This window comes from Esox lucius, chromosome 6 (genome assembly GCF_011004845.1).
Source record: "Esox lucius isolate fEsoLuc1 chromosome 6, fEsoLuc1.pri, whole genome shotgun sequence".
In the NCBI taxonomy this organism is placed as follows: domain Eukaryota; kingdom Metazoa; phylum Chordata; class Actinopteri; order Esociformes; family Esocidae; genus Esox; species Esox lucius.
In genome coordinates, this window is record NC_047574.1 from 25,316,177 (window position 1) to 25,343,993 (window position 27,817).

At 45.2% G+C, this 27,817-nt stretch overlaps 1 protein-coding gene and 1 long non-coding RNA gene across 4 annotated transcripts in view; one reads left to right on the plus strand and one right to left on the minus strand.

Annotated features, from left to right (window-relative positions):
* The window catches only part of LOC105025495 (protein quaking), a 65,511-nt gene extending 45,638 nt beyond the window's left edge, over positions 1 to 19,873 (plus strand). The window contains exons 5-8 of one of the 3 annotated variants that reach the window (XM_010896211.5): positions 11,040 to 11,127; positions 12,549 to 12,836; positions 15,467 to 15,541; positions 19,460 to 19,873. In XM_010896211.5, the coding sequence (XP_010894513.1) occupies positions 11,040 to 11,127; positions 12,549 to 12,836; positions 15,467 to 15,541; positions 19,460 to 19,476 (468 nt within the window). In that variant the 3' untranslated portion in view covers positions 19,477 to 19,873. Of the gene's footprint in view, positions 1 to 11,039; positions 11,128 to 12,548; positions 13,798 to 15,466; positions 15,542 to 19,459 lie in introns of those variants that run through there. The other 2 variants (XM_013134269.4, XM_010896210.5) reach the window with 2 other exon arrangements.
* Positions 19,874 to 23,429: 3,556 nt separating this feature from the next.
* On the minus strand, positions 23,430 to 27,791 carry LOC105025496. Its single transcript, XR_829141.3, has 3 exons — positions 27,750 to 27,791; positions 26,024 to 26,073; positions 23,430 to 25,039 (listed from the first exon to the last, which is right to left on the minus strand). It is a non-coding gene; the product is annotated as an uncharacterized LOC105025496 (long non-coding RNA).
* Between the last annotated feature and the right edge of the window lie 26 nt (positions 27,792 to 27,817).

The window sequence follows — 27,817 nt, forward strand, 5'->3', positions numbered from 1 at the left end:
AGCTCTGTCTGATTGAAATTGAATGGATTATAAAGCAGTGTTTGAATGCGTAGTTTCTTATGGTACTATCCATTTAACTACTCCACGGTCTTGATCAGTAGTAGGTATGATACAGGTATGATGCAGTTTTATCCCAAAACGCTTTTCACTGTTGCCTCAAAGCTCTCACACGGGTCTCCGAGACAGTCAAAGAAAGGTCATCTGAATGTATGTGGACATCGTATTAACTTTACAAGAGGTGAACCCAGAGGAAATACTGATATTGACAGACATCTTCACAATTGCCAACCAGACCACCTGGCTCCTGCTATTGATGGAGATCATCCATCTCTGTGAGCAAATAGAAACCGGCAGAACAACCAATTTGAATGTGTAAAAGACATGCATTTCCCACACCTATCTCCTCGGATCCATGTTCAAAAGGCTTAAAGACAGAGTGGCATTTGGTCGATTAGAGTACGTTAAGAGATGCGGTGTGAAGCTCTCATTTCCCCTGCTGTCCTCCAGCCGCCAGTGTCTCCCAGCCATCCCAGACGGTCAGACACATTAGGAGGGAAGTGACATCGCTGTGTCGTGGTCTGTTACGTGTCGTGTTGCAAAGGCCGATTTGTTTCTTCTAACGGAAGATGAAGGCATTAGGGCACCACAGCCCGCCTTGCCCCGTCATTTAACTGGCGTGAGAACCCCGGCGTGGCGCGTCAACCACCCTCCGAAGAGACAGCCGGTCCCTCCTCTCTGCGCCACTTGAAAAGGAGGCCATTTGCGCCGGTGACATTTCCGTCATTTTCAAAGCCGTTTTGCTTATTCTTCCCCCCGCTCCTCATCAGCCCCCATGGGAAGAGGTTCCCTGCTTAAATGTGTGTTTGTGTTTGTGTGCGCGAAGCCAATTAACATGAAAGCTCTGTGTGTCCCCTGAGCGGCGCAAAGGACCTCTCGCAGATTGTCAGGCGAGATGCAGAAACGCTTTCGTTAAGTGTGCGCGCGCGGCCAATTTGTTATTGGACCGGGATACTAGCCGCGTAGCTAGCAGGCACGGCTAAATGAAACACACAAAGCCTTTTATGGCCCCATCCGTTTCCATCGGACCCAGAGGTGAGGCGAGACCGGGGATGCGAATCTAGATCACTTTCTCCTTCAGTGTCGCTGCGCCCGCTCTTCACCCAGAACATAAATTGTCATCTAAAATGCCATGCTCACCCAAATATTCTTACCCTCGGGAACAAAGAGAGGCAGGAACGGCGTTGACCATTTGACGGAGCAAACTCCCTGGGGTCCTCTTTTAAAGATAACCAAGCAGCTCTGTCATATTATAGCCGTCAAAAAGAGCTTGACGTTTCTTCATTGTTTCTGTCAGGATTTTATGTGGTTAACCAGCTGGAAGCCGTAACATACAATCACATTTGTAACCTGCTAATCATGTAGAAACCAGAAGCATCACAGTTGGCGGTTGTTTGTTCTTCTGTTAACCTATTCAAAACACGTTAGCGTAGCAACAAAGCGTTTGGTCCGTTCTCTCCACCAGACAAGTGTTACAGTCATCTGGGACACGGCCGTTTCTAAGCATTCTATCAGAGCTGCCTATTAGCATGCAAAGATCACACACCGTAGCCGAACGCACTGGGGACAATGCCATGTCTCTTTCTCTCCCTCTATTTCTCTTTCTCTTTTTCCAAAGCCAATTAACATGAAAGCTCTATGAGCCTGGAGCAGTGTGAGGAACTCTCAGAGATTATCAGGGGAGATGCTGAATGCTTCCTTAAGTCAGCCCCCCGTCCCTTCACTTCCCGTGACCTACCATGACTTTGAATTCTCCCCCAGAAATGAGTGTGACACAGTCACGGTACACCCAATACACACACAATACATGCACACATTAAACACACACATGCGCACACACACACAGGAATATATATATAAACAAAGCCAGTTCCTCTCTGTCAGTGAGTACACACTAAATTGCTCTCTATGCAAACACATTCCAAAACTTAGGGATTGTTGTGATAGGTTCAACAATATCTGGCATTTGAGGGCACACACACACACAATGACACACACCACCTCTTTCCCTGTGACCCTCAACCATGTCCTGTCCAATCAGGAAATACTTGTCCCCCTCCCGGCCCAAGACTGTTCTCAGAATAACCTGTATTCTAAATATACCTTTGTCATTCCTCATTGTGTGAGCCTGAGACAAAGAAGAGACGGCCAGGAACCTTCCGAAACCAAACAGCCTGTTGCCCCTAACTATGTGTTGCCCCTAACCCCTGTGTTACCTCAGTCAATGATCCTACAGACAATACAGACATAAAGTCGTTCACCTTTGCCTCCGCTACCGTGGTTTCTGGTCTCCTGGGTCACAGCGCGACTTTTACCGCGGTTTCTGTTCTCCAGGGTCACGGCGTGACTGTTACCATGGTTTCTGGTCTCCAGGGTCACGGCGCGACTGTTACCGCGGTTTCTGGTATCCTGGGTCACAGTGCGACCGTAAACGCATACACTGTTAGCGCTGTGCATTTCAGCGAGTCTTCATCTAATTAGCCGGCTAGGCCAATTAAAAGAGGTGCTACAACTCTAATTAACATCTACAGTGTATTGGATTAAGAGCCAATTACACTCATGAAGCTGAAACGCTGAAGTAATCTCCCCTCTGAGGCTTACTACCACGCGCGCGCATGCACATACATGCGCGCGTGTTAAAGAAAACAGGAAACGGGGCCTTTCTACGGAGCGCATTCTCTCAGCAGTGATCACCGGTGTCGGTGTCCTGTCCCCGTCTCAACTGGGCGGGAAAGGAGGAGGCCGGGCGCAGATTGACACTCCCATCCGTCTGCAGCTGCACTGGATTTAACGCCGGTCCCTGAGTGGGACCCTGTCTCTGGAAGGACAGGCCCTGCCCCGCAGCTGACCAGACTCCAAGCCAAACCTCCCCTCTGCCCCCTACCTCATTAGGGCCCCCCCCCCCCAGAGATGCAACCCGGCTGGACTGAAAGTTTTCAGGGTTTGTCTGTAAACTCGGCAGAGTCCACGTCATTTGGGGGAGAGACAGGAAGGGCATGAGAGGATGAGAGCGTGAGAGGCGACGCCGTGGCAGGCTGCCAGAGCTGGGGAGGGGGGAGAGAGGGGACGTTCTGAGGAGGCAGCTGTACTCACTGGGGGTACGATACGTGCCTGGAGCAAGAGAGAGGGAGAGAGATATAAAAAGAGGGAGAGTACTAAAGAGATAGTTAAATGGATAGAAAGAGAGGGGAAAAGAAAGAAGAGAGAGAGCTTGAGATAGAGAGGGGTCCAGTTACCACATCCACCCTTGTCCTCTTCTGTATCCCTATCCAGCCAATTAGAGGACAACCCTGCTGTCCTCCTCCCAAACAGCCAATTAGAGAAGTTGTGTGAGCTGACGGGCGCAGCCCCTCACTTTTGCCTTTGAGAGGGGTAGCTACACTGTGAAAACTTCTATAATGTTGTAAGGGTCACTCCACTCTCATTTACAACTGTGTGAATTGCCTTTATCCCCATTACCACTCTACTTAGCATTGGTCTCATGTCATTTACCAGGAGTCTACAGAGAATGAGAGCCACAATTGAATAAGAATTGCAAGCATAAATGCTTAATTAGAACCTGCCCTGTAAAATATGAGAAAAGGGTAGTTGTCTGCTGATCTTATTTGAGACATGTGAGCAACATCTGAGTGTGAGCAACATTCGACAGAGATCTGGGAAGGCGAAAGTGACTAAAACGAGAGAGCAGTTAGAGTGAGAGAGATTGTAAACAGAGAGAATAAGACAGGAAGAGGGGAGAGAGAGGAGATAGGGAAAGAGGAGAGGGAGGAGGTTGGACAGGGGAGAGGGGAGATGAGACAGGGGAGAGGGAGGAGATAAGACAGGGGAGAGGGAGAGATAAGACAGGGGAGAGGGAGAGATAATACGGGAGAGGGAGAGATAAGACGGGAGAGGGAGGAGATAGGGACAGGGGAGAGGGAGGAGATAAGACAGGGGAGAAGGAGGAGATAAGATGGGAGAGGGTGGAGATAGGGAGAGGGAGGAGATAGGGACAGGGGAGAGAGAGGAGATAAGACAGGGGAGAGGGAGGAGATAAGACAGGGGAGAAGGAGGAGATAAGATGGGAGAGGGTGGAGATAGGGAGAGGGAGGAGATAGGGACAGGGGAGAGAGAGGAGATAAGACAGGGGAGAGGGAGGAGATAGGGACAGGGGAGAGAGAGTAGATCAGAGAGGGGAGAGGGAGGAGATCCAACAGGGAGGTCATCAGACAGGGGAGAGGGAGGAGATCGGACAGGGGAGAGGGAGGAGATAAGACAGGGGAGAGGGAGTAGATGGGGACAGGGGAGGGGGAGAGATATGATGAGAGAGGGAGGAGATAGGGACAGAGGAGAGGGAGGAGATAAGACAGGGGAGAAGGAGTAGATAAGACAGGGGAGAGGGAGGAGATAAGACAGGGGAGAGGGAGGAGATAAGACAGGGGAGAGGGAGGAGATAGGGACAGGGGAGAGCGAGAGATCAGAGAGGGAGGACATCAGACAGGGGAGAGGGAGGAGATCAAACAGGGAGGACATCAGACAGGGGAGAGGGAGGAGATCAGACAGGGAGGAGAGATAGAGCTAGAGTCTGACAAACCGGGATGACAAGTGGTAGGCAGACAAGCCATTGTGTTCCAAAGGTCATAGTGATCGCTGGCTGAATAACCGCTGAATTATTCCTCTTCATGCAAGCTGACATAAAAAGCATTTCACACGCCCTCACCTGGGCTCCCAAAGGGGTCTGTGCCACTGAACACTTCCACACACAAACACACTTCCATGCTCACACACAGATGTACTGCTCATCACATCGACAGCTCAAAGCTCATAGTGTTCCTTCGCAGCGCTGGACAGAAAATCAATGGCCGACACTGAGACAAAGAAGATCAACCCAGCTACCCTCAGAGCCTTCACTCTCCACTCTACCCAGAATACACCTGATCACTAGTTCTGATTGGCTACCGGATGGTATTACTGTCCAACAGATTTCCAATGACAAGATTGTATTTACCATGATGTCTGCCCTGAGTTATTATAGCTCATGCAACACACACACACACATATATATATATATATATATACATACACACACACACATATATATATATATACACACCCACCAGCCATAACATTATATTGTGTGGGTCCCCCTTTGCCACCAAAACAACCCTGACCCATCGAGGCATGGACTCCACTAGACCTCTGAAGGTGTTCTATTGAATCTGGCACCAAGACCTGTTTGTCCAGCACATCCTACAGATGCACGATTGGATTGAGATCTGGGGAATTTGGAAGCCAAGTCAACACCTTGTTGTGTTCCTCAAACCATTCTTGAACCATTTTTGCTTTGTGGCAGGGGGGATTGTCCTGCTAAAAGAGGCCAATGCCATCAGGAAATACCGTTGCCATGAAAGGGTGCCCATGGTCTGCAACAATACTTAGCTAGGTGGTTCGTGTCAAAGTAACATCCACATGAATGTCAGGACCCAAGGTTTCCCGGCAGAACATTGCCCAAAGTATCACAAATCAAAAACTGCGATGCACTGTGTGTTCAGACACCTTTCTGTCAGTACCAGCATTAACTTTTTCAGCAATTTGAGCTTCAGTACTGTGTGGTCTGTTGGATCGGACCACACAGGCCAGCCTTCGCTCCCCACATGCATCAAAGATCCTTGACCCCCCCATGACTCTGTCACTGGTTAACTGCTTTTCCTTCATTAGACCACTTTTGATAGGTACTGACCACTGCAGACCAGGAACACCCCACAAGGGGTGCAGTTTTGGAGATGCATTGACACAGTCGTCTAGCCATTAGGGATGTGCATTGGACAAGGTTTTACTATCAGAATAGTTTGTGTTATTATTCGAATAGTATTCGGTTAACCGAAATACATGTTTTTAAAAAATTAGCCTCACTACATAACGCGCGAAGGAGTGGGTGTCGTTCTCATGTAACATCGGCTCAATTACCGTTTGTGTGAGAAAGGAGCGACCGCGCATATGGAGGAAGCCCTGTGGTTGACACGCAAAACTCTGCAACAGAACTATAAGACAATATTTATCAACACATAACATTGAGTTTATTGAATGGAAGAGTCTAGAGAAGCTAGTTACCTAAGCTAGCCAGATATATGCTATATTTGCTTAACTCACCGTTTTCTGCACTCTTAAAACGCCTTTCGATTCCACTGTCGAGCTTTACGTAGGGTTTTGTGTTGGTACAGTAACATTAATTCAGTAAATATATTCCATCTTCCCTTTCATCCATTTTATATCATTTGCGTCATTCTGGACCCCATCACACTACTACGGCTCTGACTAACAATTGTAAACAAAAAACAAGTGTGACGGAGCGAATGTCATAAAAACGTATACTTTTTATAAATGTCATGGCATATCGTCATATGTAAACATTTTAGATTAGATTTTTATCAGTATTTCGAGAAAAAAAAATACATATATTTTGGGGAACATTGTATACACACAGACGTACTCGAATATTCAATTATTTTCGGATATTCGACTATCCGTGCCCATTCCTACTAGCCATCACAATTTGGCCCTTGTCAAAGTTGCTCAGATCCTTACACATGCCCATTTTTCATGCTTCTTACACATCAACTTTGAGGACAGATTGTTCACTCGCTGCTGAATATATCCAATCCACTGACAGGTGCCATGATAATGAGATTATCAGTGTTATCCACATCACCTGTCAATTTTATGTCTGATTATATACATATATATATATATATATATATATATAGTCTATAAATACCATATATAGCACTTAGGCTGTCTGTCATATTCACATTAGCTCTGTTAGTATCTGAATAGCTGTGGAGACATCTTTTCTGCAGTGTCATTGTTACTATAGGCCAATGGATCCTATTTCCTCTAAACCCCTAAATGAACGCTTAGGTATTCATGAAGCGAGCAGTATCTATTTTCAAAATCAAAACAATGCTGGATGATTGAATCAGTTGAAACTCCATTTCAACCCTGTGAATCACCCTTGTTGTTTGTCTGGCGTGCTTCTCTCCGTTCTGACTGAGTTATGTACACGTGATAACGCAGTCGCCACTTGAAACACCTAACGGCATCCAAATCCAAGGACAACAGCGTCTGCGTGAATCAGTCCGATGAAAGCGTGAGGTGTCTGTTAAAAGGGGCTCCGAAGAGCAACTGCTGGGAGAGCAGTGTTGTGCAGCCAGGCATTTTAGCGTGGTCATGGATTAGTTAGAGTTGAATTCATGGGATCAGCCCTCCTGTCACCTTGGCTGAAACATATCCCTCCAAACCAGTGGCTCACTGCAGAGAAACAGATAGGAAGAAATAAAGCAAAAAAAAACAGAAGCCAGATTAGAAGGGTTTATCTTCTGGATCAGTTGCGTTCGACTGAAATCGACCTTATTGATGTTTGCTGCAAGAAACACTGAAACACATGTGCGCTTACACTAGCGTGCGCGCACACAGGCAAAACATTTTCCTAAACGCAGACACACACTCACACACACTGAAACACACACGCCAGTGTCTGTGGCTGGCTGCTGAGCTGTGATACAGCGCGGGTTCTGAAGAACGCAGAGAGAGGGTCTTTGTGACTGGGCTCGGCAGGGTTTAGCTGTGCTGTGTGAGCAGGAAGAGCCCACAGCAACTCTGTCACAACAGTAGCAGAAGGCAGAGAGAGAGAGAGAGAAAAGGAGAGAGAGAGGGAAGAGAGCAGAGGAATGAAACCGTGAGAAAGCCTGCCAGAAAGTGCTAGGAGTGTAATAGTATATCGCAGTAAAAGTGCAGGAAGAGAAATGGAATAAACCTTATCAACTTGTTGGTTGGCAGAGACCTTGTGCCGCTGGCAGTGGCTAGCTGCGTGGTTCCGAACAGGGCAGATTCAGACAGAGACACATAGAGGTTAATTCATGTGAGAATGTGTCTCGCTGGACACTGGCGTTGACACTGACAGCCAGAGGAGAAAGCTGGGCCGTCACGGTCAACATGTTTTAACACCTTCATCCCTATCTCAAACCACATAACAGCAGTACTACTGTCTGGAATAGTGTACAGTAGCTGGACTCATATGAGTGACAACACAGCTCCACCCGCTGGCCTAGGCCAGTGACTACAAGGCAGTGGATACAGTCAATTCAAATATTGACGCCCTTCACATAGCTAAGCTGAAGTGAAAGTAAATCATAAATAAGACGAACAGTGAGTGATGTTTTGGGCTCAAACATAAAAGGAAGCCATAAACTCAAACACAAAACTTTCAATGAGTAGTATCATATTTTACTGGAAAAAAAAGGTTTTGAAATTATTGGCACACCTACAATCAGTATTTTGTGAATTCTCACCTGGCGCTGATAACAGCACAGAGTCTCTTCCTGTAAAGTCCAAAAAGGTTGGCTCATACTTTGGATGGATCTTGTCCCGCTCCGCCATGCGGCCAGGTCCTTCATGGTCTTAGGTCTGCACCTTTGGACTTCCCTCTTCAGTTCAGAATGCAGATTTTCCTTAGGATTGAAGTTTGGGGCCATTGTAAAACACAGATTCCCTCAACCATTTCCATGTTAATTTTGCTGTATGATTAGGGTCATTGTCTTGTTGAAAGTTCCATCGACAGCCCATTCTCAGTCTCCTGACAGGCAACCAGTCTTTGGTCTAAAGTGTCCTTGAACTTTGTGGAATTCATATGCCATCAATCTTAACAAGAACCCCTGGACCACTTGTAGCAAATTGCCCCAAAGCATCAATGATCCGCCACCATATTTTACTGTGGGTTTCAGTTCCTTTTCCTTGTATGTGGTCCCATTTTGTAGACAAACATGCCAGTGTGGATGATAAAAAAGTTTCATGTTTGTCTAATCTGACCACAGTACATGATTCCAATTGTAGTTCCAATAATGCTTGTGAAAAGTAAAAGAACTGTAATTTGTGGGTTGGGCTCAGTAAGGGTTTCTTTCTGAAACAGTGGATCCTTGGATTTTGCTTTGCCTTCCTCACCATCTCCCTCACCATCTCCCTCACCGTCTCCCTCACATCTTCCTCACCATCTCCCTCACCATCTTCCTCACCATCTCCCTCACCATCTTCCTCACCATCTCCCTCACATCTCCCTCACATCTCCCTCACCATCTCCCTCACATCTTCCTCGCCATCTCCCTCACCATCTCCCTCACATCTTCCTCACCATCTCCCTCACATCTTCCTCACCATCTCCCTCACATCTCCCTCACCATCTCCCTCACATCTCCCTCACCATCTCCCTCACATCTCCCTCACATCTTCCTCACCATCTCCCTCACATCTCCCTCACCATCTTCCTCACCATCTTCCTCACCATCTCCCTCACATCTCCCTCACATCTCCCTCACATCTTCCTCGCCATCTCCCTCACCATCTCCCTCACATCTTCCTCATCATCTCCCTCACCATCTCCCTCACCATCTCCCTCACATCTTCCTCACCATCTCCCTCACATCTTCCTCACATCTCCCTCACCATCTCCCTCACATCTTCCTCACCATCTCCCTCACATCTCCCTCACCATCTCCCTCACATCTTCCTCACCATCTCCCTCACATCTTCCTCACCATCTCCCTCACATCTTCCTCACCATCTCCCTCACATCTTCCTCACATCTTCCTCACCATCTCCCTCACATCTTCCTCACCATCTCCCTCACATCTTCCTCACCATCTCCCTCACATCTCCCTCACCATCTTCCTCACCATCTCCCTCACCATGTTCTTCACTATGTGTGGGGGAAAACTGCATGTGTCCTCTTCTTCGCAGATTTGCAACTCTTCCAGACATCTGGAACTATGTGATTATTAACCTGAGTGTGATTATTAACCTGACTGTGCCTATTAGTCTTTTCAACTGTTTATGTATTTTTTATATTCTTTACCTGATCTGTGTAGGTCAACAACCATCCGTCTCCTTTGGGCTGGCAGGTCTTTGGTTTAGTCTGTAATGATGGATGACAGTCTCGTATTTATTCCCCATGGTTAAAGTCATCAATACAGTTCCTAGAGACCGAGGCCAACTAAAAACCATAGAATTTCATAACAGGCCACTTTGTTTGGTTTGTTTGGTAAATATTCTTTAGGGGTGCCAATATTTCGGGAAATAATCTTTGCATGAAAAAATCATACAACTCAACAAAATGTTTAGTTTTTCGAGAAATAATTGTGTTGATATAAAAGTATACGGCTGCCCCCCCATGTTTGAATGTAAATCAACAGTCAAAGATATGCGACAAGAAGCTGCCGTTTTTGGCTCCTATGGCTATTTGTCAATTCACAATTTTCTTCCCCAAAGCTATTTTTATCTGATTCTATAGAAAATGCAAAAACATACGCGGACACATTATGGGTCTTCAGAGTGTACTATGTCAGGTCTATGCCTGTTCCTACCATCAGCCTCTCATCTTTACAGAATTTTCCAAAATCAAAGTTATGATAAAAGGAAGTCAGATTGCGTTCCATTCGCTAAAGTTAATTGTTGCTCAAGGCATGGAGATTAAACATCCCAGTGATGTGAGAAAAGTTATTTCTGATGAACAAAGGGTTTTCCCCTCACATTGCTTACTCCAGTAGATGAGCCAATTAGAGCCGATGGAAATATCAGAGATGCTGTGGCAGATTAGATACCCAGCCGTTGCCGAATCCAGATCTGATCTGCTGCTGGAGCTTTTCAAAGTGCCAACAAAGGGCTTCAGTGTCCACAGGACACACCAAGGAAACAATGGAACCCTTTAGGGAGCTTACTAGTTAGCTGTTAAAAGCTGGGAATCTGTAGCCTCCCTGTATCTTGCTGTGTCTGTGACCATTGAGTGTCATGGTTGCTTAGTAAAGGTAAAGATGTGGCATCAGTGTGTATTTGGTGTTTGTGTGTTTAAACATGGCATGTCGGTGTCATAAATGTGCCACCGTTACCGTAACTCCTGTTTCCGTGGAGATTCATCGTATTGTATCTGCATGTGTGTGTGTGCGTGTGTTTCCTAGGCGGAGGGAGAGGACAGCCTAAAAAAGATGCAGCTGATGGAACTGGCCATCCTCAACGGCACCTACCGAGACGCCAACATCAAGTCACGTAAGGATGACATCATCACCCCTCAGTAGAACAGCCCTTTGTGTGTCTAGGAGCTTTTGGGTGTAATTCAAACGGCTCCTGTTCTCCCACAACAAGTGAAGTGTGTTATGTGGTGCCTTGCACTGTGGCTGAACTCAACACTGAAGTCACATTCGGCATTTACCTCAGCGTCTTGTCGCTTCATTTACTGCAGTTTCCCTGCTGTCCTTTTGGTTGCCACTCGGTCGAGTCAAGGTCTTTATAAGAAGTAAGAGAGGCGTTCTAGCTCTGACTGGGTGTCCATTTTGTGTCTCTGAGGGAGATGCATGCCTCATTCCAATCACATGGTGTTTGTGCGAAACAAACTCCAGCCAGCACTGCTGTGCTAGATTCTAACTCAATACTAGAGATGAATGGAGGCAAGCCTTGAATAGTTCTCTCACATAGTGCTAAACGCTGTGAGGTGGATACTCAGGCCAATTTATCCAACAGTTTGTGTAGCTGTTGTTGTATTTTTAGCTGTATAGGGAATTTTATGGTGTCTGTACTGTGTATGCAGATCTGTGTGAAGGTCTTAATCCACCTGAAAAGTTTTAGTTTAAAGCTTTGTATCTAGGCAGTAAGTGTGTATTTGTTCTTAAAAACACCATATAACATAAGAATAAATGCAAATAAACATTAATAAAATAAAATAATTGTTGTTTTAAAGGGATTTGATAACTTGTGAGATGGTTGGTAGCAATGCCATCAGGAAAATTTAAGAAACTGGACAGACAGTCCTGTAGAAGACCTAAAATATCTCTGCATCTCTTGATCAAAAGCCCAGTGATGGGCTTGCTCAGGACATGGCAGAGTCATCTGGCACCAACATATACGCATTAACCATGAGAAGAAGTCTAACAGGAAATGGCCATCTTTGACTGATTGGCAAAATTAATGACCCCAAACATGATTAAGACTGACTTTATTACTATTTGTCTTACATGAAAAAGCAGCCAAAATCACAAGACTAATTGGGATATCTTGCATGAACATTGGAAAATTGGTACCACAGGAATATTTACACACGTCTACTTAAAGCAAATTGCTTAATTTTTGGAATGTAATAAACACCTACTGTGCAGATAAATGACTTTAAACAATTTTCACAGGTGGCCTAAGACTTTTGCAGCGTACTGTAACTGTTCTAAATCCAGGTTAACGCATGGTAGATACTAACTTATCTTTCCTCTCTCCACCCCCCCCCCCCCCTTCCCCTCTGTGCCCCACTCCACGGCCCACACCCCTTCCTGATCACTCCACGGCCCACACCCCTTCCTGATCACTCCACGGCCCACACCCCTTCCTGGTCACTCCATGGCCCACACCCCTTCCTGATCACTCCACGGCCCACACCCCTTCCTGATCACTCCACGGCCCACACCCCTTCCTGATCACTCCAGCCGCCCTTGCCTTCTCCTTCGCAGCCAACGCCCAGGCGCCCCGCATCATCACCGGCCCCGCCCCCATGCCCCAGAACGCCCTGCGCACACCCACCCCGGCCGGCCCCACCCTTATGCCCCTGATCCGACAGATCCAGACGTGCATGCCCAACGGCTCCCCCCACCCAGGCGTCATGACACAGGGGCCCGAGTCGGGCCTCATTTACGCGTCGCCGTACGACTACCCCTACACGCTGGCCCCCGCCACCTCCATCCTGGAGTACCCCATCGACTCCAGCGGGGTGCTAGGTAAGCATGCGTGCCCGTGCGACTGCCCCGCAGCCCCCCATCAGCACCACCACCCCCACGGCCAGTGGAACCCCGCCCCCACGCTGATACTGCGCCACTCCTCCTAAGTTACGGCCCTGCCCCCCACCATCCCCGCTTTTTGGACAAACCCCGCTCAGAATATCGCCAACACGCCCCCCCCCCCCCCAGCCAAATTCCCAGCCCTCCTCCAGTCTCCCAGGTAACCCTTCTGGAGAGAGAGAACGCTCCGAGAGAGGGCTCATCGACCGAGAAACGACCACGACAACATTCCAGCTCTTACCTCCGTCTGTCTGTCTGTCAAGTTATGAGACTCTGCTCTTAAAGCGCCCATTAATATGAATGTGTGCATATGTGGCCTTGCAGTTCTCTACTGGCTCGGTGTGAGTTATGAGAGGGAAAGGTTGCTGCTCCCCTCACGCCCGTGTCCCCCGTGGACACGCAGCCCCGTGGCTTGGGGAGGCCATATACCCCAACCCAACGGGACTCCTGTTAAGACAGACTGCACCCAAAGGCGCTGTGTAAAAACCCAAACCTCCGTCAATGCATCAAAAAGCCAACAGCAGATTGTCCAATTGGGCTGACCACATTGCAGACAGCCAGGGTGCACTCTATCAGCCGGTCCCGGTCGGAGTCCCGGTCGGAGCAAGCCTCCGGCTGCGTGTCTGGGCGAAGGTGGAGGGGGGGCGGGGTTGTTGTCAAAGAGTGGGGATCGAGGAGGAGCAGACGGAGCCCAGCGAAGATTTCACCCTGTCTCTCTCTCTTGTGTAACCTATACAGTGTCCTCAAAGGCCGAAGAGCTCCCCCTCTACCTGGGGTTTCAGACCTGTCACTTTCCCTTCGCTGTGCAGCGAGGAGAGCCCTCCAACCGGCCTCCCTTTTAAAGAGAAACCCACTCCCCTCCCTCCCTCTACCCCCCCCTCCCCTCACGCAACAAATTCCCGCCCCCCAACCCCCCCCCCCCCCCCCCCCCCCCGCCCACCCTCCCGCGCCGCCACCGCCACCACACGTTGGACTGGTCCAGGATCGGCCCTGTCTGAACGACCTGAAGCCCCACGGGGAGGCCTCGGCCCGTCCTCTTTCGAATGTCTGTTCAGAGTCACGTGTATTAACTGATCAAGCCTTTTTTGTCATTTCCTGTCCTGGTGATTATATCTGTGTGTAATGGTGAGGGACAATAAGCATTGAGGCCTGCTCTGCTGCAGACCCCGGTTTTGGGGGCACCCCCCCCCCCTCTCTGGGTGTGGCTCGGTGGGGCGTCCAGAGTACGGAGACGAAGGTGGTGAGGGGCGCGGCGGGGGTCGAGGGGTTTACGGAGCCACGTGGGGGGGGTTCGAAATGGGTCGGCTTGACAGGCTTTCTTGACAAACTGATTTCAGGACATTCTGTACCCACGCTAACTGTCTGACGTTCACTCTTATCAAAAATAACATTTACCGAATGAAACATTCTTACTGAGGTGTTTCATGAGAGTCTGGGCTCGGGTGTAGCCACTCGAAGCGACAGCCAGCGGGGGGAACAGCGCGGCCCTTTTGTTAAAACCCCTTTTTCATACGGACTCGAATGGGACACCCTGTCGCGGCTTGGGGAATAGAGCGAGGCGTGCGTTTCATTCTGAGGACAGACAGAAGTACACGCGGATGGACGGACTGACAGGCGGACAGGCACTCCTGGCACCTCCTCGTTCCCTCCATTCTTTAGGTGTGGCTTTCCCCACGAACGGTTACAGATCCTCACCTGGCCCCTCATCTGGTTTGACTGTTAACACACACGCGCTTCTGTCTCACAGCTGCCTTCGACTGTAACGACCCCTGAGCCTGGCCTAAAGCAGACAGACAGACACACAGACAGACAGGAAGGCTCCCTCACTACTGACGTTTACACTGGCCGAAATTCCCCCAAAAGGCGCAGCTCTTCATTCCATGCATTATGTGGTGTGTGCCTGTGTGTGTGTATGTGTGCGTGTGTGTGTGTATGTGTGCGTGTGTGTGTGAGTGCGTGTATTTGACCGTTTCACTGACTGCTACGTCTGGGTTTAAAAGTCGATAAAAATCTGTCTCGCTTTACTAATCACTTAATTCGTAGCCTTTTTTTCTACCTGCTTTTTTTATATAAGAGATGTTCATTTTTGTTACTACTGCAAATGTGCCTAAAAGCTTTCATCTCTGGGCTTTGACCAGAGAGTGAGTGATCAGTATTATATTTAAAACAAATAACTGGAGATGCACTTCCTGATGCTCGACCTGAGATTATGTGACTAGTAAAGCTCCCCTCTGTGTGTTTGTGTGTGTGTGTGTGTGTGTGTGTGTGCGTACATAAACGCCTAATTTCTGTGAATCTGTAACAAGGACTCAAAAAACAAATGGATCTTTTCAGTCACGGTTTCTTCATAATCACGAATGCTACTAAGTCTGAGATTTCTCCTTGTTACAGCAAAAATATGAGTATAATTTGTGCCTTAACATGTATTTCTAATGATTTTTCATAATTCTGTTCAATGTGTTTGGTCATGTATAAAAACCCTGATGGTACAACATATTGACTTGATGGGAAGGGTGAAGGAGGAAAATGACCTAATCCTTGTTCTGGTCGTGTTGTTGCAACCCGAGCAGGTGCGGTGACTGGTAAAGTCCGAAGGCACGAACTGCGAGTCCATCCTTACCAAAGGATCGTGACCGCAGACAGAGGTTAGTTTAGCTCCTATGCTTTTTTTTGTGTCTTATCGCCAATGCCTGCTCACTGTTGGTCCTGGTCAGTTTGGCGACATGTACAGAGAGTTCCGCTCATCGTCCCAGTACGAGATGCGATGCGATGTCTTCCCCAGACTTGGCCTCTGAGAACATTTCTTTCGGATGTGTTGTCAGAGAAAACACGTAGAGGGCTGGTTATTCTGAGGAATAGGGACCACAACATAGAAGCCTAAAGATGCCTTCATTACCTAGGTAGAGACGCAAATATACACACCTGCGTAAAAAAAAAAAAACGACTCCACTCCATTATTTCGAAGACTTTATGAATCTGACATGGTGTTTATGACAAATAATGGATTATACCCCTTCTAAAGTTAGCTGTCTTTTAGTTTCTCCCTCTGTTCAATGAGAAGGTTGCAATTTTATCTCAATGCACTTAAGTTGTCAGCTCTTTAACTGGATAAAGTAATATTAGAATTGATCAATTATGTCAATATGTATTTATTTGTTTTGCGGAAAGTAATTCTTTTGAGAATCTGACCCATTTTATTGTCGAGGACAACACAGAAGTGGGTTTAAACCTGTCATATCATATTTGTTTTTTCACTGTCTAATTGGACTGCAGTATTCTCCCATTTACTAAAGTATTGTTAATACAAAAACACCTTGTTCATGTAGTGTTGAAAGTCTCATGGACAGCCTCGTGGCTAGAGGGTCAGCCACATGGTGGGCTGCCGACTGGAAAGGGTTGTTCTGCAGATGGGGAGACAAATCTTATCCTCTAAATCTACGCATTCTCCTGTCATAAAGAGCTTTTACTACTCCCATTGTAAAATGAGACAAACTGAGAAGTTATTTAAATCATGTGGAATGACACAGGCAAAAAGGATCTGTGGTTGACAGTGTTTTCTCTCGTTCATCCTTAGACCTCAGTGCTTTATACTTACACACACTCTAATTAATCTTTAATTCATTACAGAGATGTACTTGTAAACATTTAACATTTAGGTTTTGGCTGAGAAGCTGATCTTAAAGCCTAAAGAGACTAGATGCAGACTATTGAGCTCAATATTCTATATATCTATATAATCAGATTTCTGTATAATACATTGGCGTAGAAAACACTGTGAAGTTCTGTGAAGAAAGTTCCAGAACTCCAGTTAATGAATCACCACTTTGCTGCTACATGATGTGGAACAATGATGTGGTCAATTTACCTGTCACTGTATTTTCGTCCTGTATATTCAGTGTCCTGTTTAGTCGTTTTTGTGCATGAAAAAATATAAACAGGGCAGTTTGATCCTAGATGATGATTGGCTGCAAGTCATGGTATATCAGACAATATATCATGTGCACAGCGCAATATTACTTGTTTACTGTTGTAATAAAATTGGTAGCAAGTTTATAATAGCAATAAGGCATCTCAGTGGTTTATGAAAGGCTCTCTCGCCTTACTGCTCAAATATTATATGACTATTATCATTATTGGCTGTCATAGCAATAAGTCCTGTTTCATTATATTTTATATAATATGTTCACACCCATAATGTAGTCTTTATTTCCTACTGGGTCTAAGGACATTCGGGTTTTAACACTGTATATCACTCTGTGAATTGTCTCTGTAAACCTTTCTATCTAGATCTGACCTAAAACAAAGAAGTAAATGGAAAAATAATTCTAAAGGGTTTTTATTACTAAAAGATCAAACCTTAATCCATAATCTTACGATAATGGTAACGGATAGGTAAAACTGACAAAATTAATGAGAAACCAACACCTGATGAAATTGCACAATGGCCTGTATTCAATCTACCTCTTTATTGGTTTGGCCTCACTCTAACAGTTTTACACCATTAAAAGTTTGGTCAACACTTCATCCAAACATTACAGTAATACAATGTAATATGATTGACATTTGTGTATCAGTGCGGTTTTGGGGTTGAACCATGAGGCATGTGGATTGAGTTCAGACCAACCAGTCAAAACTGTGTGTTAGAGGCAGGCTGTCTCTGATGGAGGCAGGGGAGGAACAGGTGTAAGATGGCGTCTGAAATGTGGGCCTCTTTATCAGTTTGTATTGGAAAAGATTTTGAATAGTCCGGAAATAGTGAATACATGATTAAATAAGTACAAACATTTCGGTCTACAGATTTAAACATTTTATTCCGATTTAGATTGTCCCCTGTACATTTCACAGTGCATTTGAAAACATTTACAGCTGCTCTCAAATTTGATTATGGTATGATTTACAATCTTTTGTCAATCTGGTAAAGAAGCTACACCTTTCTTTTTTTCTTCACATCTGTTGAATTTTGCTTCATTTGAAAAGACAGACTGGGACACAAATCTTATTTTGCACTGAACAATATTTTTTTTAAGTAAAAAGCATTCTTCATCTCCTCTGCTCCAGTCAGAAGGGCTGACATGTTTGACAAGTGAAAACTACAACAAACCTCAGACGATGAAATGAAAGGAGTAAATTAATACATGTATGATCGAAGCTGCAGATGTCTTAAACAGACCACTATGGAGTGGACAGAGAATTGTCCACTCTATGGATGAGATATTGACAGAGTATGAATGCATTTCAAACAAATTCCACTTGAGACATTTTTTTATGTTTTACTGTAAGCTTCTTTTTATTTTTTTGTTGTTGCAAAGAAAATAGTATTTACTTGTGGCTTCTTGAAATATATATAAATATATATAAAAAATATAAAGCAGGAATGTATATGAAATGTAAGATTTTACTTGTATTTTGCAAAGAAATAGCAAGGATTATTCTAGAGGGCTATTTGTAGGAAAGACAAATATGCATCATAGCAGCTTTATAGTACCACTTTAGAAAATGTCCTATATTTTTGAATATATTTTAGGGCTTTATACAAAAGACAGGACCTTTTCAGTGTTTATATGCAAATGCATTTTATATTATGTGTCCTGTGAATTGTCTATTGTCTCCTAAGCTGAGGGCACCGGCTGAAGTGAGCGCTTTAGCATGCTCGCAGCTTCAACTTCCATGGCTTGTATGCTATTCTAGAAAATACCATGTAGTGTTGCTTTGTATCATTAAAGCAAAGATTTCCTGTTTGTTGTAAATAGAAAACATACTTTGAAAAGGCAATAAAAAAGTATATTGAGTAAAAAAAAAAAAAAAAAAAAAATGTTTTGGCCCTAAATTATTTCCCCCCACAACAATGTGGTCTTCTTCTCATTGTATCCTCTCTAAATTAATTTCTTCTATATCAATGAGACGTATTAATATCCACTTCCATTACTACCAGCCGCTTAACGCTCGAACTTCAGGAGAGCTTTAATGCTTATTAGCAGTCTGGTTACAGTAACTTCACTGACTGCTGTCCAAGACTTTTCCATTCCATCCTGATCTCTCCCTCTGCCTAGATTGACTCTCCATTCACTTGACTGCTACTAACCATTAGCCACAATGTTATGGGTTTCTTTAATTTTCCTCCTTTTTTTAACATGAAGCTAGGAGGGATGGGACTTTCTTCCATATTATGTGAAATCATGCTTTCATGATTTTAAAACCTTGTATTGCTATAGATTAATAGTTCTTCCTGATCTATTGTATTCAACCAACCCACCATATTATTGTCCTGTATACCATCAGAATAATGAATGTCCTTTTTTTTCAAATATTGCACAACATCTTCCGTCCAGGTGTCTGGCATCGGATGTTTTGAAAGATATGGAGACACTGATTATGACGTGTTGATTGGTCAGGACCAGCTATGGTGGTTTGAGTGGATGCTGTGACTAGTTGAGTCATGTGGTCACCCTGCCTTCACTAGCTGACACTAATCTCCTCTGTCTGTTTCCTTTCCTGTTTCTTTCTCTCCTTTTGATTCTTTTCCCTCCCTCCTGTTTGTTTGTTTGTTTCCTAACCCCACCCAGCCGCCACCGGCAACTAACCCCTGACCTTCTGACCTCTGAACTCTTCACCCAATGACGACCTGGCCATTGCCCGCCTCCAGATCAGTTCTCTGGTAGAAAAGCAGAGCACGTTAAGCTGCCTTGGCCTGTCACGGTCAGTCGAGGCGCAGCTTCTCATCACCTGACTAATGGACGCGACACAATGGCTTGACGGCACCATCTGCCTGTTAGGTGGATTGACCTGCACTGAATCACTGTCGAGCAATAAGTTCTGAAATACACTCGATGCAGATGGTCCCTGAGGCCCGGCCAGGCAACCTCAAACACGTCACACACCCTCACACACTCCCTGGTGACACTGTGTGTGTGTCGCCTCCTCCTGAAGATGAAGAAGGACGCCAACCTCTACCCCTCTGCTCCCCCCCCCACCCACCCACCCCCACCCCTCCTGGTGACACCCCTCCACGTTGGTCCACCACATTGCCCAGGTGACCTTACCACTGTCATGGTTACAAAGCTGGCACTGATTGTATAGGAGTGCTGTGTGGCCTGCCGAGTGCTAACTACCCCACCCATCCACCCCCACCCCCCGTCTCCTCAGCTCTCGCTCACCCTCCTCTCTGCCTCCTCTCTCTCTTTGTCGCCGCCCTCCTCTCTTTCCTCTCTGTCTCCACTCTCCTCTCTCCTCTCTCACACACACTCTCCTCTGTCTCTTCACTCCCCTCTCTCCTCTCTCACACACACTCTCCTCGGTCTCCTCACTCCCCTCTCTCCTCTCTCACACACACTCTCCTCGGTCTCCTCACTCCCCTCTCTCCTCTCTCACACACACTCTCCTCGGTCTCCTCACTCCCCTCTCTCCTCTCTCACTCTCCGTCTCCTCCCATTCCACTCATCCATCCCTGCTAGCCGATGACCCCTCTCTTTTCTGACTCCCCAAGATGTCCTGGTTCAGAAATGACAACTCAGAGTATGAAGCGCATCCAAGCTAACGTCCGTGCCGCGTCACCCGGGTGGAAGACCATGCAGACAAACCGTATCTTCGAGGATGTAAAAGCCATGCTTGCCTGTCTCCTGTACAAGTGTATTGATATTGTAGATACAGTGTAAAAACAAGGAAGAGGACACCAATGTATAGAAAACACACTTCTATTATTACGTGGGTGCTCATGGCGAAGAGAACAATCTATTTTTTTAGAAAACATAGTCTTTTATACGTTCAAGTATTGTAAAGAGAAATGAACCCTTTATGTCACGAAAACAATCCTGTTTTCTTTCTGCGAATGGAGAGGTGAAGACCAAAACAACCTTTCATTTTTATTTGGGGTTGAGCATTTAACTGAAGTGGGCGGGGGGGGGGGGTGACGACAAAGTGCCTTATTTTCCTCATGTTTTCTGATATCTGAATGTGTCATCAGCCTTTAAGCTGCACGCCAGGTCAGCACACACTCTCAGCTGCGGAGATGCCAGTCGCCTCAGTCATGTTGTCAGATGAGTCACATACACTGTCCTGTCCACCACCTTTATCAGTGACTAGGTTAGTAGATACACAGAAGTCTCTTGGTAGCACCATAGAGTAGTAACATCAGTTTTAGAAGTATTCCAATACGGGCCAAATCAGTGCCTGCAGCACTTCGATCCCATGGTACAGTTTTCTATCACCGTGCCAAAGGGATGAGTAGTATCAGAGTAATTATATGATGAAACAGACCTGTAACGTGAAGTTTGTGTCTTCACTGAGATAATAGTCCTTAGGTCTGTCATTCGACTGTGTTTCATTCAGAGGTGTAAAACGTACAAAGAAAAGCACGTCCCAGTGTTCACCAGTACCTGGCTCTGTTCACCACGTGAGAGAAGTTCCAAATTAAGACCTAAATGAGCTCCCATCACCTGGACATTTAGGTCTAAATTAGGAACTTCCCTCACCTGGTGAACACAGCCGAGTACTTTGTACTTGTACACCATTCAAGTGCCATTCTGGACTGCCTTACGTCTCGAGACATCCCAATACTCTCGGAGGAGAGCTTTCTATCGTGTTAGATGAGGACATGTCTGTTTCTGCCCCCCTCAGAGGACCGTTGAGTCTGTAGTCCCATTGACCAGACTGCCACTGACTCCACATCTCCAGTAGCTAGTTGTGGGTGAAGGGTTCACACGGTTGCGGTGATTGGTGGTTGACTGCGTGTACACCCTTGCACCAAAACATTTCTCCACATACCCGCATTTCATTTACTATGCAACGGAATGGCCTCCGGCGATGTATGGATAGTAGCCGATTGTGTCTCTATTTCAGTCTCAGTATTATCATTCAGAAAGTATTCTATCGTATAACTATCCTCGTTATCAGCTATACATTATGAATCAGTAGAGATTCTCCATTACAGTGATTATGATTGTGATAGGTCTAAATATCACTGCTCTTAATAGTCCTGTTATTATTTAAAGAACATTGATTGACTTTGAAGAGGAATACGAGTATTTGACATGTCATTTTGTTTGTGAATGTGTAGGAAAACAAATGGTTTTGATTTGCTACGGTTGAAGACATATCATAATGAATAAAGCATGACATCCCCAGCTTTAGAAATGTTCACACACTATGCTGTTATCAGACATTTCATTTGGGCCATTTTGAAAGCATAGTTCCTGTTTTTGTGTGCTATTCACAGGTCTTGTAAGACACCATGCTGTCAAACTCAATAGATTATTTCAGCATTTTCTCCATGGATTGTGTGACCCTGCCCACATTTTTGCCTATAATGACAATACAATACTGCAGCCATTGTTACAAGTTTATAATGTATTTTTCTATCTTATTTTCTATATATGTTTGAAAAAGAAAAAGATTTGAATTACATAAACAACAAAACCAGCTACATCATTTGTTTTATTTGAGATTCTTTGTGGTTCGTTAAATCAGTGTTTCCTGGTTGCCCTCACTGAGGTCCGTGATGTGCCCCCTGATATCTTATCAACCCAAGTGGCTCGTCTGATAATCTGCGAAGAACCACAGTGGTTCTCAAAGCTCCCCCAGGGAACCCCGGCCGTTCTAGAGCTAGCACAGCCCTTGATTCAGGTAAGTTAGTTGTATGAGACGTCTGGGGGTTCCTGGGAGAGGTTTAAGAACGGCTGCTCTAAGGGGTACACGTTTGTATGTTTGCCCTAACACTAAACACCTGATCTTACCCATCATCAAACCCCGGATTCAACCTGTGTTGTTCGGATTCAATCTGTACTGTTTACACATTACAGATGGAGCGCTAACAATTTGAAAGTGATTTTCGAATGTGCCGATATATGGTATCGTTTTCCATGAATGCAGACTGCTAATGCAGGAACATCACCTAAACCGCTACTGATTGAATTCATCCCCTAGTGGAATCAGGTGTCTAGCGCTGATTATATAAAATGACATGCCCCCTTCGAGGGGCCACAGGACCAGGATTAAGAAACACTGCATTAATTGGACTTGTGTACGAAGCCTTATCCCTATTGCTGATTTTATTTCAACTGTTCAGTTGTCACATGTTTCATTATTTTAATAAATGTTTCCTTACAGATGTATTAACCAATGACTGTCTGTTTCATTGCCAACCTGATGCATTTAGAAAGAGTGTCTGCCTCTTAAAATGTCGCTAGGAGTACAGTGTATAATTCAGTGGTCATTTTCAGTAATTAAATATTAGTATAAATATATCTAAGAAGGGCTATACAGCCTCTTAAGCCGTTGGCCATTTTTATTCAAACATGGTAGAAGGTGCTTATTAGATACATGATGTTCTCTCAATAGTAGCTAATAAATTATAGAAGGCGTTTTGAAATAGATTTGATCTTGGATATTTTATTGAATTCTTCGTAAAGTATCCCAGTTGGAGGATGATTAGAGGTGCTTTCTTAGATTGTTGTTTTTCACGGAGGCTTTGTTGCATTCATCATCCTAAAGTAATAATAGCTACAGCCTTCTGCATCTGCATTGAAGATAAAAGGATTTATTATAGAACTTTAGGTTCATCCAGCGTTCATACAGAATTCTAGAAAATCAGGACATTGCAGAGAAATCTTGTTTTCACTGGCCTAAAATTGGGTTTCCCAAACTCAGTCGTGAGGTCTCTTTGAGGTGAGCATTTTGCACTAAACAGTTGATTTAAATAATAACTCATCCAGATTATAAGGATTAAATCATCTGTTCGGTGCCAGGACAAACAGTAAAATGTTCACCCCTGGGAAGACCCAGGACGAATTTCACTAAACCCTGATTATGAGTTATTGAAAGAAAATACAAGGTTTCAAGATGCAAACCCCAAGAGCCATAAAAAAAATAAACTTGAAGATGTATTACTTGAAGTGTGATAACAAACACAATACAACACTGGCTTAAGCATAAGAACAAAGTGACTGGAGACTGGTGCGTTGACAAACAAAAAATTTAGTTGGGCCTTTCAAAAGAACCCAGTTGACACTTCTTACTGCCGACAGATGATAAAATGAACCCCAATGTCCTACACAGAAGCATACCATGGTGTAGTATAGAGACGGCTCGGATGACCAACCAATCCCCACTTCCATGTTATCTGACACGGAAACTCGTGGAGGACATGGAAATTGCGGGATTGCTATCAGCTGTCCAATCCCACAACGTGAAGCTAAATGTTCACCTGTCTTTTCTGTTCTCTCAAACACACAAGAACGCCTCTCTGAGAGAGCTTGTAGAACCCAAATGCTTTTCAACATGGCAGCTAGATTACTGGACGGCTTCTTTCAACATGCGCAAACGCGTACTGTCCTCGCGCGCGCATTCCACCCCTCACTCCTTCCAGGTTCTCATTCCTTGTTTCGCTCCTCGTTCTCTTTTTCTCCATCCTCGTCCTCCAATTCAGAGAATTGCCATGTCTATCGCAGGGGTTAAATTGCCTGGGCTGCAGCGGCCCTCTGTTCTGTGCTGATAAGACGTGCTAGGGGCCCCGACGGCTGTTTGGGAAAAGAAATCGCATCTTGTGTTGCCACTGGGTGTTGAGCCATGAACATTTTTGTTTGTGTAAAAAAAAAGAAGAAAAAAGCCCTGCTCCTAGACCTCTGATTGGGTTGGGGAACCCGGAGCCCTCTCTCTCTCTCTCTCTCTCTCTCTCTCTCTCTCTCTCTCTCTCTCTCTCTGGGGCAGAGGGAGAGTCTATTATGGAGAGTGTTGAGTCTGTCAGGGTGTCACATTTTAACTGCTGAGCAGGATACATTAGAAGTGAAATGTTCAAGTTCACCCTTTCATAGATAAACAGCAGCCATAATAGCAAGTCAGCCATGCCACAGGGTGGAGGGGAGGTTGGAGCAGAACACTGGAGCCTCCGCTGTGCCGATTGATCTGTAAATTGCTTCTGCCAATCCCTGCCGAAACCCACATATTGTGCAGAAGCCGTGCCGTGATCCGGGCCCAGCTGTGTTCTGTAGTTCCCAAGGTCAGTCGTACTTGTCCACCGTGGACTTTGTTCTTCCCTGCCATCGCTTCCATTCACCAGAAGAGTACCAGACTGTGGCTGTCATACATCCATTATTCAGCCACAGCGGGGATCAATCACAGGGAAGCGCTTACATCCCTCCGTTCGTCTGAATCTGCATGAAAGAGATAGAGAAATAGAGAAATAATGTCCCCCTTATTAAATCAGTATCCACACGCCTCCCCCTTCCACTCTCCCTTTTCTAAGCCCCCCTCCCTCCGACTCCCCCGCCCCACTTCTGATGTAACACGGCGGCGGGGAGAGAGCGAGGAGGAAAGCTGAACTTGCCAGGGACCGGTTAAACGTTCCTGGGAGAGTCTTCATCTGCCACACAGGGATCCCCTTAGCCAGGCCCAGAGCACTTATGACCCGGCTGGAGCCTCGGGCAGCTTTCTATTGACGGCCCGGGAGGACTGAAAAGTGATGCATTGCGTCACCTCACTGGCGTCGGTCGCATCAATATTGCCATCCCCGGTCCTTACCTCTGCCCCCCCCCCTCTGAGGTGGGTCCTGCTGGTGTCCCTTTTTAAACAATTATATGACACCGTTTGTGTTCGTTTGTTATCATTGTTGCTCTGTATTGTTAATGGTTTCATTTGAATCGGTGGTGTGAAAATGCCCTACTCGCTATCTTTGTCTTCTCCAACGAAAACACATTAAAAACATCTTAATGAAACAATGACGGTAACACTGTTATCAACTGCAGTACATGAATAGAGTGTGCCGAGCACTCTTTTCCATATTTAGACCAGCTTTTGATTGAAACATGGCTGCAGGGAGATGGTGTAGCCTAAACATCACCTAAATTAGAGGAATTGAGCTCCACTTGATTGTGAGAGTCAGTAATTAGCTTGTTGCTTATCTAATAGTTTTGCCCTTTGGCCCTTGTTGATTTTCACCTCATTAAATTAGCTTATCAGGGATTGGCACAAGAATGAACTGCCACCTATTGAGTTGGGTGAATATGTGAACCGAGGTAATATATTATTTGTTGGTTATTCTGTGGGGAAACAGGGGAAAGAGGTGTTGTGTTTTGGTTATCTTAAGCTTGTTTATCTGGAACTGAAAAGTTAACTTTAAAAGTAGCAAAGCTTTTCACCTGCAATGGGATTGACTCCAGCCTGTCAGTCCTGTGGGAAAACATGTTGACTTGCAAGAACAGAAAATGGAAGATCTGACATTAATAAATAGATTAAACATTTATGGAAAGTGATTGTACATTAATTATTATGATAGTTCTCTTTTCTGAAAACCAATTAATTATATTTTTCAATTCCTGCTGACATGCGCTAACACATAACGGAGCGGTCAGGAGGATTCACTGATAATGAATAAGTCCTTAGGCCTCTCCAAGCCAGCTTGGGTGAATAGACTGGAACCGACTTAAAATTGTTTTGTTTAAAGAAAGACCCCTGTAAATGAGGGCTTACAAATTTGTTTTCGAGGTGTCCAAATTCCTGCTGATCCGCTCCACTCTCTCAGCCTCTCTTCTATCTCAGGTCCTCCACATTGGTCTCAAAGAGGAACTGACACCCCATAGCACTGTTTTCCAGTTTCCACGGAGACCGCGTCTCACCGTGGCCCCCGGTACTGGGCTTTAACTTTTTTGTTTTGTTTAGCATTGGTCAGCTCCCAATAATGGGACCCCAATGAGACAGGAAGGGAACAGTGGAGGGGGGGGGGGCCAGAGAGAAGCGAGTGGACTGAAACATTCAGAAATGCATTCATAATGACATCACTACCATTTCCCACAGCCTTTCTCATAGAGGGAGCCCTCTGCCTTCATTCATTGGCTCAGAGTTGGCTTTTCAGGAGCCTGAGGAGGCCATCTCTCCCCTCTTCTCAATGCCCTTTTTGTTGCGGAACACAGAGCTTGTTTTTAGGCCCACAGAAAAGCCTGGGTAATTTAGTTTGGGGTTGCCAGGAAGTCTGAGTCCTCTAGCCTGGCAACAATGGCAAATGTTATTGCCTCACTTTGAGGGCTCAGAAACTCCACAGCTGCAAAGCCTGAATTCTAATAGGAACTTTTTTTCCAATTCTCTGTCATTACAAATTCCTTCACCCCTCCATCTCGAGTGATTCTAGAGAAGCCCGAGTGGTGTGGGTCCCCAATAGGTGTTAGTATGATATAGGCAAGTTGTTTTATTAGATAGGTTTGCTAAATATTTGAACACAACTTGAGAAATTGTTTCTTATAATTATTCTTTTGCTGCCATCTATTGGGTTCAAACTGTAATAGCTCCAAGAGCCCAAAATATTAAAAGATTGCTAGCTGACCATCTGCAATGTGCCTGAAGAACAATATTTTGATATTATACTATAATTGCATACATTTCAGTGCATTTCAATTGACTTAAATGAAGAAAATGTTGGCCATAACTAGTCTTCAAGTTAGAAATTCTATTAAAACATGCTGACTGGTCCAGCTGCAACACAAAATTAACTTAAAAATGCAAAAAAACAATACAGTAGTTTGCTTGACAAAACAAAGCAGTGACTCAACTTAGATGGTGTAAACTAAAATTTTTGCTACCTTTCATACATAAAATATGAAAATTCCCAGGCATTTAGTGGTGCATAGAGAACGGGTATACACTCATTTAACTCTTTAATCTTCCAGATGAACTGTGCGGCAACATAAATGTGACTGTGTGATAAATGAAAGAGTAACATGCACTCAAAATGATCTAAAAACATGAATCTCATGTTGGTGTTTTAGGAAGGCAAATGCAAGTTACAGTAAAACTATAGATAGGATGCCATAAGACGTCTAAACACTTCACACTTGTTTCTTTTTCTACCAAAGCACTTAAAAGTAGACGTACCAGGTCAGTGTTCTTCATTCCCAGGTTTCTGGGCTGCTGGCGACCCCTGGTGGCCTTCAGTGCATGAA